The sequence below is a fragment of the Schistocerca nitens genome, chromosome 3, assembly GCF_023898315.1.
Source record: "Schistocerca nitens isolate TAMUIC-IGC-003100 chromosome 3, iqSchNite1.1, whole genome shotgun sequence".
In the NCBI taxonomy this organism is placed as follows: Eukaryota; Metazoa; Arthropoda; class Insecta; order Orthoptera; family Acrididae; genus Schistocerca; species Schistocerca nitens.
The window spans coordinates 953,064,333-953,076,711 of NC_064616.1; the positions used below are offsets into that span (position 1 = coordinate 953,064,333).

At 40.8% G+C, this 12,379-nt stretch overlaps 1 protein-coding gene across 1 annotated transcript in view; it reads right to left on the reverse strand.

Moving 5' to 3' along the window:
* Positions 1-12,379, reverse strand: part of LOC126249028 (uncharacterized) — a 1,135,715-nt gene that overhangs the window by 417,211 nt on the left and 706,125 nt on the right. Inside the window, exon 4 of the mRNA XM_049950638.1 lies at positions 5,327-5,460. Coding sequence (XP_049806595.1) covers positions 5,327-5,460 — 134 coding nt within the window. The remainder of the gene's footprint in view (positions 1-5,326; positions 5,461-12,379) is intronic.

Genomic DNA, 12,379 nt, shown 5'->3' on the forward strand with positions numbered 1-12,379 from the left:
TCCCAAAGTGATTCAGCCCCTGTAATATAAATAAAAAAGAGGAATTTTCGACTATCGTTCTGAATAACCGAAAATTAGAACGAAACAGTAGTATTAACTACTGCTTTACACAAAGTTGACAAGTACTACGAATTTGTTAATTGTTAAATTAATGGTGCCGTCAAGACTGGAGATTCTGTGAAAATTCAAATCAATCTGCAGTCTGCAGTTCTTTATTAAAAATAAACTCCATTTCTAAACTCTGTAATCGTCGTTGGCAAAAATTTCTACTGTACTGGGGGAAACCTTGTTTTAAAACTTTATCAGATATTATTGTGAATCAAATAATAGAATGTGGCGATGCGAAATTATAAATTATAACTGATAACGCCATCGCAAAGTTTTTTAAGTTCGTAGCGACATATTCTTTCAAGAATGACAGAACATTTGTACGGTCAGGTCACATGTTCATGTGTTTTGTGGGGTTTAGTGGAGTTAAATATTCCAGTTGTGGCGGAAACTTTTAATGTTTTACCTTTCTCAACCAAACTCATCTCACAAGATGTGACGTAGTTCCATTTGAAATTTTCTTTATATTCGCCTTATTCTATCTGCAATAGGTTTTGGTGTACCTTTGTTAAGTAATTGCCCTTCGCCTATATCGGCAAATCTTCATATTCTGCGATGGTGAACTTGTTTATTAATTTAATGTTGCATACCTCCCTCTTATTAAATAAATTCTTATATACACACTTATAATCTCCTGTCTAATGAGTTTGTTTCTTTCTATACTTCTTTTCATGTTTACTCTTCGCTACATAATCACTTAAAACTCTAAAGTGGTTCAGCACTGTGGCATCCTGTATAATTTCCTTATTGACTGATGTATAAGGCTGTATGTTTTAACTTGAGACATCTAAATATCTCGAATACGACGCATCGTACGAAAAAAATGTTCTAGGTGAATAGTTTGCGTTGCTAAAGGGGACGTCTGTCTGTGCTACAACTGGCCACCTCCTAACAGCCCATTATGGGCTGCCAGGCTCAATCAAATTGTATTTTCAAATGGAAACCCCCATTGTAATACATATTCGGATTCTGCGCCAAAAAATACGTGTGGCTCACTCACACCATTGTTTTTCATTCGTGGTAGATGGCACCATAATCCACAAATATCAAGTGTGCCTGTTTCTGAAATTAATAACGGAAGCATTTGATTCTACATTTCATTTACGATCTAAACGTAACCCTTTCTGTTGTAACGGTTGATATTTATGTGCGAAATCTTCTTCAGTCTTACAAATTTGATAGCACAGTACAATAAGTTTATCCATTTCAATGTATGGTTAGAAATTATGATTAGTGTGTCCAAGAAGAACGACGTGGACATAATAGTTTTTTGCTCCGATCGGGATGCGTGATACAGGTGAGTTTCCTTGCCTTTCACCATGGGGGTGCTTGATTTCAGTGAGCCCCATTGCGTGGGATGCGTGATTTCGGTGAGTATGCACGGGAGGTGCACGTGTCACTATCACTTCATGGACCTTTAGCCGTATTACAATGGCTGTGGTTTTCATTCCGCCGGTAGAATCGCGGCAGCCAGCGTAAGATTTACGGAGGTTGGGTAAACACACACACTGAAATCAGTTACCTTAATGGCGGGGTCAGAGGTCAGCCAGCGAAATCGATCATTCAGATGGTTTGGGGAGTCACCACATACAACCCCGTAGCGAACAGAAAACTACGGTACCATATAAGAATCTTATTTATGAAAAATATCAGAAACATCAATATCTAGCGATATCATTTGCACTGTACAATCACATTTGTAACATTCAACTAATGTTTGAACATCAATATCAACCGTTAGAACACACAAGTTTACATTTACATCGTAAGTGAAATTTTGAATCAAATCCGTCGGTTCCTAATTGCAAAAACAAACACGATAGATATTCATCGTTTGCAGCGTCATCTACAACAAATGGGAAGTAATGATTCTTGTAAACCGTATGTATTTTCTGACGCAGAATCAAAATATGCATTACATTGGGGTGGGGGTGGGGGGTGGGGGTGGGTGGGGAGGGTTCCAACTGAAAATATCAACCCCATCCATGCAGGAGGGTTGGTTAGGAGGTGGTCAGCTGTAGCGCAAACATATGTCCCCGTTACTAATACCAACTTTCCACCCAGGATATTTTTTGTACAATGCGTAGTTTTCGAGATAGTTAGTTGTCTCAAGCTAAAACACTCATCCTGTGTACTGAAATATATTTCATTTTTACGACTTTATTTGCTATTTTCATTGCTTCTGTATGTATCGATTAGGACCAACACATTATTGTTTTCGGCAAAATCTTTTTAAATCATTATAGTTGTCGTTTTTGCTTTGTTCCATGAATACTCTATCTTCGAATCTTTTACACCTGACAGTGGGATTTCAACAGTTCAGTTCCTTTTGAGAGAAATATTCTGCTTCCTCGTTATAATGTGAACAGGTTGGAGCCAGAAATAGATTATTTACATAGAATATTAAGAGTGAATCACCTACAACTTGCATCACAAATACGACTGTTTCGGGAAATGAAGGCGCCATTGAAATGCGGATTTCACAGATTCGTATGGTAGGCAGAGACATGTCTTTGCAGCCCATACAAAGAGTGTTATCAGTTTTTCATGTGTATTTTTTCACAAAGGGTACAAATGTTACAGTGAAACAATGGTTGTTGACAGTACCACAATCACATAAGGGTGAATTACGACAGTTGTGTTTGTTTTAGGAATCTAGAGCAAGTATTTTACGAGATGTTAACACTTCTCTCGAGTCGTCGTGTTCTTAAATGGAACATTGCCTAGGACAAACGAAGTTGAATACAGTACTTCTGTGGTGTCTGACAACTAAAGAATCAATGTATCCCCACAGCCTGTGCTCAAAACCACTACCACCAGCGTCAGTACAAGCTTCCAGTTTGCCATGCAAGAGCTGCTGCACACATTCTAGCATTTCAGCGAAAACTGCTGTGCACGTAGCATTAATACTGCGCTTCTTATCATGTGGTGTCTTTGGTATATCGTCGAAGACGTGTCTTTCAGTTTCCTCCACTAAAATAAATGTAATGTCGTCAGACCTGGCGAATGAACCGGCCATGTATAAGTCCTCTTAGCCCACTCCATCGATTTGGGAACAACCCTTGATGACATGCAGTATTGACTGGACAGCCATCATGTTGATACCACAGCTTCCTTCCAGTCTGAAGGGGAACGTCTTCGAACTTCTGTGGAAGATTTTCCGTTCGGAGGTTGAGAAAATGGTTCAAATGGCTCCGAGCACTATGGGACTTAACTGCTGAGGTCATCAGTCCCCTAGAACTTAGAACTACTTAAACCTAACTAACCTAAGGACATCACACACATCCATGCCAGAGGCAGGATTCGAACCCGCAACCGTAGCGGTCGCGCGGTTCCAGACTGTAGCGCCTAGAACCGTTCGGCCACTCTGGCCGAGCAGTGGAGGCTGAGACACTTGTCCCAATTCAGCGTTCCCTCTAAGAAAATGAGCTTATGAGATGACGGTGCCCTATCCCATACCACACTTTTGAACTCCACGGACACTGAAGTTCGACCTAACGAAGCGAACGAGGTTTGTCAACAGCCCTGTAGCGCACGTTTCTGAGATTTACTTGGTCATGATTAGTAAATGTTGCTTCTTCTGTAAACAAGATACATGACACGTCCTGAGTATTACATCTTAATTCCCATGTCCAAAAGCTCACACGATTCGCAAAATCATTTCCATGCAGCACTTGGTTAAGAGAGATATGATAGGGATGGAGCTTATGATAATGGAGAATGCGTAGTACACCTGCCTCACTCATGCTCCTCGTGCGAATACGCGGCAACTAATTTGCGGTTCTACTGCTACAGCAGCCAGAACATTAATTTCACCCTCCTCTCCAGTCACACGTCTCGTTCCGTTACGCATTTTAGGAGCGACGCTACAACTTGTACGTAATCGATTGACGAGCTTCACAAATTATTTGGTGTCTGTTGGGATATTTTTCTGCGTACATGATACACGAACAAACAACATTCCTCCTAGATTCACCATAAACCACGAGCATGTCTACTTTTTCCTCTTTAGGAAACACCATCTTACAACGTTCACAATGCGATAACTGGTAAATTTCTTGCACTAGATTCCTACAAAGAATGCCACTGACATTCTGATTTACGATACTCTTAGAATTTTACTGTCAATAGGCATTTTCCCATTAAAAATTTGTAACACTTGTAAATAACTGCACTCTCTTAAACGTCTCAAAATCTGCGCGTTGGCTGCAAATACGTGTCCTCCCTAGAATTTTATTAAGCCAAAACCGCATACCGATAGCGCCTTTCATGTCCGAAATATATGTGGTGCAAGAGTTAGGTGATTCACTCTGTATTTTCTTTCTAGTATAAGTCGTCTTATTCTGTCTGAGATTCCAGACATTTCCAAAGATAAAGTTTGAACACGTCCGCCACCGGTAGCTGAGTGGTCAGTGCGACAGGATGTCAATCCTAAAGGCCCGGGTTCGATTCCCGGCTGGGTCGGAGATTTTCTCCACTCAGGGACTGGGTGTTGTGTTTTCCTAATCATGATCATTTCATCCCCATAGACGTGCAAGTCGCCGAAGGGGCGTCAAATCGAAAGACTTGCACCTGGCGAACGGTCTACTCGACGAGGAGGCCCTAGTCACACGACGTTTATATATTTTTAATTTTGAACATAAAATTAATTCTATGAAGAACACATATACCTTCAGGAATTTTCATTAATTGCATTCATCATAAATTTATATTTGGTGAAGTAGACCCGAATCTGCAACCTTAAGATGTGAACGAGGAGTAAGAGAAAGCTTTTAGAAGCAAAGCATGTAAATTTTAACGGAAGATTCCGTGCTAAAGGATTCTAGGCAACTGAATGTTGCAAGGAAATTATGAAATATGATTTAGAAGGTGTAGAAAGTAGGAAGCAGTAGTGCTTAATTAATTCAAATGGAAACAGGAGAATATATTTTGACCATGTGATAGCATGATAATGTTGTCATCATCGATATATGGAACAGGAACACGTTCGACTATGAACACCAAAGTAGAGCACAGTCGATTACTAGTGGCTATAGATTTGTCTGGAGTTGAGCTTATTGGTTCGTTATGATAAACTTTTAAGCTGAAATTTCTAAACCACTCAACAACTGTCATATGAAATTTTGTAAAGTAATGATAACTTGTCTTAGTTGCCTTCATAATACTGATGGAGCCACTGATCCACAAAATGCGAGCAGCGGACGTCCTCGATACTCACAAGCTTGCCGTTGATGTACCAGAGGATGTTGGCAGGTGGGTGTGAAGGTGCGGCAGTGCAAGTGGCGACCACCTGGTCGCCTGGGTAGTAGGACTCGCGAATGCCGTCCAGAACCGGATCTGCACGCGGGTTACCTGCAACCAGAGATCATACATCGTTATCAGCAAAAGCATGAAAACTACAGAGTCTCAGTACATATCGTTGGCGAAAGAGACACTACTGAGCTGTATCCGTGGCGGCCTATTGCATTATAAACTCATAAACGTCTAATGGCTCCGTGGCGCCCAATTGTATTATAAAGTAATAGACGCTGAACTGGTATCTGGAAGACGATTTGTTGGCGCTATTCTGGGTAGTGTACTATTTGAGTTACGCTACATTTTATGATTTATACATCTGCATCTACTTGATTACTCTGCTATTCACAATAAAGTGCCTGGCAGGGGGTTCAATGAACCACCTTCAAGCGGTCTCTCTACCATTCCACTCTAGAACGGCGCGTGGGAAAAACGAGCACTTAAATTTTTCTGTGCGAGCCATGATTTCTCTTATTTTATCGTGATGATCATTTCTCCCTATGTAGGTGGGAGCCAATAGAGTGCTTTCGCAATCGGAGGAGAAAACTGGTGATTGAAATTTCATGAGAAGATCCCGTTGCAACGAAAAACGCCTTTGTTTTAATGATTGCCACTCCAGTCCACGTATCATGTCTGTCGCACTGTCATCCCTAATTCACGATAATACGAAACGAGCTGCCCTTGATTGTACTTTTTCAATGTCATCTGTCAGTCCAATTTGATGCGGATCCCACACTGCACAGAAATACTCCGGAATAGGGCGATCAAGCGTGGTGTAAGCAGTCTTTTTAGTACACCTGTTTCACCCTCTAAGTGTACTGCCAATGAATCGCATTCTTTGGTTGGCTCTACCCACAAAATTATCTATGTGATCGTTCCAATTTATGGTATTTGTAATTGTAATCCCTAAGTATTTAGTTGAATTTACAGTCTTCAGATTTGTATGATTTATCGCGTAATCGAAATTTAGCTGATTTCCTTTAGTTCAAATGGTTCAAATGGCTCTGAGCACTATGGGACTTAACATCTGAGGTCATCAATCCCCTAGAACTACTCAAACCTAACTAACCTAAGGACATCACACACATCCATGCCCGAGGCAGGATTCGAACCTGCGACCGTAGCAGTCGCGCGGTTCTGGACTAAAGCGCCTAGAACCGCTCGTCCACCGCGGCCGACTCAATAAATCGCTGTCTTCGAGGTACTTCATAATGTTCGAATACAGTATATGTTCCGAAACCCTACTGCAAATCGACGTTAGTGATATGGGCCTGTAATTCAATGGATTACTCCTACCTCCCTTTTTGGGTATTGGTGTGACTTTAGAATTTTCAAGTCTTTAGGTACGGATCTTTTGTGAGCGAGCGATAGTATATAATTGCTAAATATGAAGCTATTTTATGAGCATACTCTGAGAGGTACCTGGCTGGTATACAATCTGGACCGGAGGCGTTGCCTTTATTAAGTTATTTAAGCTGCTTCGTTAGTCCGAGGATATCTACTTCTATGTTTCTCATCTTGGCAGTTGTGCTTTATTGGAATTTAGGAATATTTACTTCGTCTTCTTTGGTGAAGGAGTTATGGAAAATCGTGTTTAATAACTCTGCTTTAGTGGCACTGTCATCAGTGACTTCACCGTTGTTGTCGCGCAATGAAGTTACTGATTGCTGGTGTGTTTTATGTATGACCAGAATCTCTCTGTGATTTCTGCCAGTTTTCGAGGCAGAGTTTTGTTGTGAAAATTATTGAAAGCATCTCGCATTGAAGTACGCACTATATTTCGAACTTCTGCAAAACTTTGCCAATCTTAGGGTTTTTGCGTTCTTTTAAATTTGGCATGCGTTTTTCGCTGCTGCTGCAACAGTAAAAATACAACAATTTACACATTTTAAAATAAAGATCTGGATAACTTTGCTATCATGTTATTCTATTTTACAAGTGAAATTTACATAATTATTTAATTAATGTGATTTAACAGTTTTCCACTTTTAATCAATGGCCGAAAATATTTACTTCTGCAAGTCAGTGTAATTTGGTGTCTCTCATTTTTAATGCGGAACGAGACGTTCTTTGTATTATTCTCATATCAATTATACGAAGTATATTTATTTTACTGTATTTCAATTTTAGGTGTCATGGTACCTGCAGTTGTCTTACCCGCTCTCTGTGAAATTTAGAGCATTTCCGTAAATTTAATTCCGCTTATAGATCGTTATTCTTTACCTACCAACATGTATCGGTGATAATCTTCCACATCATATTTATGAGTATTAAATAATCGCAATAAGATGTAGGTGTCGGGAGTTTATATTCAACGCTTACATTTCAGCTCAGACTTGCATCTTTTACTAATAACATGTTGCAGGAACATTCTCGTCTAAGGTTTCATGTTCTTCATCTTATTTCCTTTCTCTAATTTTCATTCTGCCATTGTTTGTAGCTTTCGTCGCTCTCGTACGTTTAATTTACACCATTATTTCCTTGTGTTGTGTCCGGTAGGTGTGCCTAATAAGTGTGACGTCTGCTTACTATGACACGCCTAGCATAATGCTTAAATCACTAAACACCGCTCTCGGCAGGCTGTTCATGAGATTTGTGGAATTAAGTTGCTTATTATTTTAGAACGTATATCTAAGTGATATACAACATTTGATAACGATTAATCCTACCACGCAATATCTGTGGATGGTTAAGCAACAGAACAGGTTATAAATATAGAATATAACACATCATAAATCTAGCACCCTCCTCTGTACATGTTTCACTAACTTGCGGAATATACCTGACGAAGGCGATCCGTAGGCGTAACTCAAATAATACAATGGAGAAAATGTCGAGAAGAATCACAAATTCATATATAACAGTGTTGACAGCCGTTAAATATCTGTATTATTTGATTCCTTTACATCGTTCAGGCGTTTGTAGCGCATCTTTTAATACATTTATGTTATTCAGATATTGAAATAATCATGGGATACCTGCTATCATTTTACTGACGTGTGCAACGACCTTGAAAACAATACTCACCGCAAAAAGTTTATACTTGAACTTCAGATGTGAATAAAGCCATTTGACCACTCAGTGAGAAGCTAAATGCTCAGTTATGAACATAAAGTTGCTTAAAGTGGAATGGAATTCCATTTTAGTGAGGAATACAGTGCGGACCCTGTACTGGTCTGCACATCGATTCATCCGATTCGATGTATGCAAATTCTCAAGCTAGACATAAGAGTATATGTGCTACGTTTTTGGTGGAGCCTCATTTTTTAAAGGGATTAAAGAAGTGTTGGAAGTAAAGTAACTTTCAGTCGATGTAGCTATCGAACTCTGATTATATCGCGAGATCCATGGATCCAACAGGCGTTCAATTGTTGACACCAACATTCTTCAGCCTCAATAGCTTCATAAATATCCATTTTTAGCAAAATAAATCAAGTTTACTCAAACATTAACATATCAGTCATCATACGTGATTTCGTTGATTATCATACATGAACGACGAAATTTGTTTGTTTATATTTGTCTGGAACAAAATTGGTATTTAGAACTAACATTAGTTTTATTTGAGCCGAGATGGTGGCACACTGGTTAGAATTAAACTTTCGTTTCGTGAGACGATCCCTGTGGAAAACGAGTGATTGTAAGACAATGACACTTTGTGGAAACTTCCGTAAGGACATGTGGAAGAGAAATAACAGATAGCCCACTTAAAGAAAAACATTTTGATTTCCTCATGAAAGAGTAGCAGATGTTGGTTCCGTGCCACGTTTACGTTCCAGGTTATAAACGTTGCTCAATGTGACAACCATCTGCATACACAACAGCCTGTAACGACATCATATACTGCTCTACTGCTACGCAAAACGTATGAGGTGGAATGTTGGCTACCTCCCTGCTATGCTCATCGTCAGCCTGCAACGTTTCCCATTTTGATAACATCTGTCCTCCAAGCAACTCCACAGCCAGAAACCACAGGGGTTCAGATCTAGTGATACTGGTGGCAACGCAGCTTGGAACGATCTGCCAATGATTCGGTTTTCGCCATAAGTGTTATGGAGTAACTGAGCGACCACATGAACAATATGTGTTGGAACTCCACCGCGTGTCAAAATAGCAGAGTCCAAAAGACATCTCTCCAGTAGAAAGGTAATCAAATTTTAGCAAAGCAGATCACGGAAATGTGTGCCGTTCAAGCTGCATGTCCTTGGTCCTTGGGAACCGTTCGCTAGGCGGGGGAACTTCATGAACACTCGTTGACAGAGACGATCCCCAAATGCGACAATTGTGAGTTTTCACTGTCTCAGTGAGCGCAAAGTGTGCTTCAGCACTCCATAAAATATCCAGGGCCACATGTCAGCAACTTCAATTCTTTCTTTCTTTCTATGGGCCTTTGTCCCGCTTCAACGCGGGGTCGGTCTTGTTATTACGGATTTGGCAGTGTTAGTTGCAGGGGGTGGCCGGACGCCCTTCCTGCCGCCACCCTGAACCCCCCAGGACGTAAGTAGTGTACCCCTGCTGTCTGCATCTAGTGTAAACCATGAAATAGTGCTAACGTTTTCGAATGTTGTGAGTCATGTAACTGAGGCGGAACATGGGGACCAGCCCGGTATTCACATAGCGGGATGTGGAAAACCGCCTAAAAACCACATCCAGGCTTGTCGTCATACCGGCCCTCTTCGTTATAAGCCGCCGGGCGGATTCGATCCGGGGCCGGCGCACCTAACCGAGTCCAGGAAGCAGCGCATTACCGCTCTCTGCAACCCTGGCGGGTATGCCGCCAACTTAAATCCCTGCACGAAATGCAATTACAAAGTCTACCAGTATGTCTGCGTCACGTGGCAATTGTTGAGAGTAATGCGAAGTACGCACGGATACCATTTCACAATTGTTCGCAACACATATCGAACGATGGACTGCATATTTCAGCTGTCGCCTCACAGCGAGTACACTGCTTGGATATCGCACATTGTGTCCAGCATTCTCAACCATGGCAACGGTAACTTCTTCAACAATTTGTGGCGCAATTGACCGTCGGCCTCCTCCACGAGCAATTCCCAAATCGCCAGTTTAGTAGAACTTGCGAATCATGTTCTTCAACGCCGGTGCACAAAGAGGACCGCTCGGTATTCCTTTAATAAGTCGATGCCCGTGAAGGGCAGTAGTACTACTGCTGCTGTTTTCATAAAACAGCTTTATGAATAAACCTCTGCTCACCTTGTATAGACCCATGTTGACTGTCTAGAACAGTAATGCTCAGTGATGCCTCTGTTTCATCCGTGCTTCGCCGTATCTGCACCGATGCCTAACGGCAATTCATGACACTAACACTACTAATAACGGAAATCCTCCAGCGTAGTATGAACATTATTCCTATAAAGTTACGGGACCAATGCTGTAAATAGTTTTCCATCTACACTGGATCAAGTAGGGGAAGTTTGGCTATAACCATCCTATGCCTACCGTCATGTAATTTTGATTTTCAGTTGTTAAAAAAGAGAGGAGATTTTCTTATACCAGCAGGAGGAAGGAAGGATTCGCGTTCAGTTAGTGAACGAGTGAGAAGCACGCCATTTTAAGCGAGTAATTGTAGACCGCCATTTTGGGGTCGCTATGAATAAGTGAGGAGTATATATTTCATGTGTGCACCGTTTAGAAAATACAGTATTGTTTTATTAACAGAAAGGTCGTGTGAGTTGTTATTTCAAGTAGTACGATTATTACAAGAACTAAAGCCAACCTGCGTACTTTGGAATATTCCGAAGATCCGATAAGCTCAATGGGAACACGGTCAAGACTTCGAAGGTGAACACGGCGACCAAACGTAGCATTATAAAGAAGATTAAGCACAAATCTACAGCGAAGAAAGAAACTACTTCCCTTGCAAAATAATATGAACTAATACGAACTTACTTCCACGCATAGCTCAGCTTATTGTGCTTGTCATTCATGCCAAAAAAATTCATCTCATTAATTCAATACATTTTAAAAAGCCACGCATTTCCACATTTTATTATCATCTATTCCATTATTTTATTATATTATACCTGTACATCTATCCACCAATCATTCTGCAGCCGATACAATACAACAGACTGTCAGTGAGATCCGTCGGTATGAAGCTCCTACGTTTCTCATACCAATGATTCGATTTTTCCAACACTCAAACGTGTAATAAACTGCATGTGTACAACCTCTGTGTATGATGAGCTGCGATATAGCCCTGAAAAGTTCCAGTATCTTTAGGCACACCTAACATCCATCATAAATTTACAGTATTCTTCATCAGTAGGAATTGATTTATTCTGTATTAAAGATACTCAAAAAATAACTCCCATAACGACGAATTTAAAAAAAAGGAAAAACATATGCCACAAACATGTAAATTAGTTTTCTACCGTTTGGACAAGGTGGTCGTGGAACAATCATCTCCCCCAGTTTATCTTACGTAATTGCAGTGTGAATTAGATAAGATGAAAGCGTTATTTGACTCTTTAAATTTTAAAAGGAGTTCGATTTTGGGAAATATATTTCCAACACGCTAACGAAACTGATAGGTGTTCACATCAAGAGAAATTTGGTGGCCAAGACATCAGCGTAGGAAGACAACAAATGAAAAGGTAAGTTTTACATTTATCGTTTAAAATCACGCAGGAGGACCGTACAGGCACACCAAAAATTCACCGCCATACAGGCCTCCGTATGAAAGAGTACACCTTCTATTGACATCAGTGTGATCGCCGCCTATGTTTGACGTCAACGTGCAACTGCCACTAGCAGGGTCACGGTCACAGATGACGGAGGTGAACTACGGCCGCAGGGATGTGCAACTGTTAATCTTCAGACCACCCACACCAATCAAGGAACTGCAAACAGTGTCTCCTCAAGGAACGTTCAGTGTGTACGTTGACGCGTGTGGACCTGTATAGCAAGCGTCTGGTTCATGCACCCATGCTGACTGTTGTTCGTCGGCAACGAA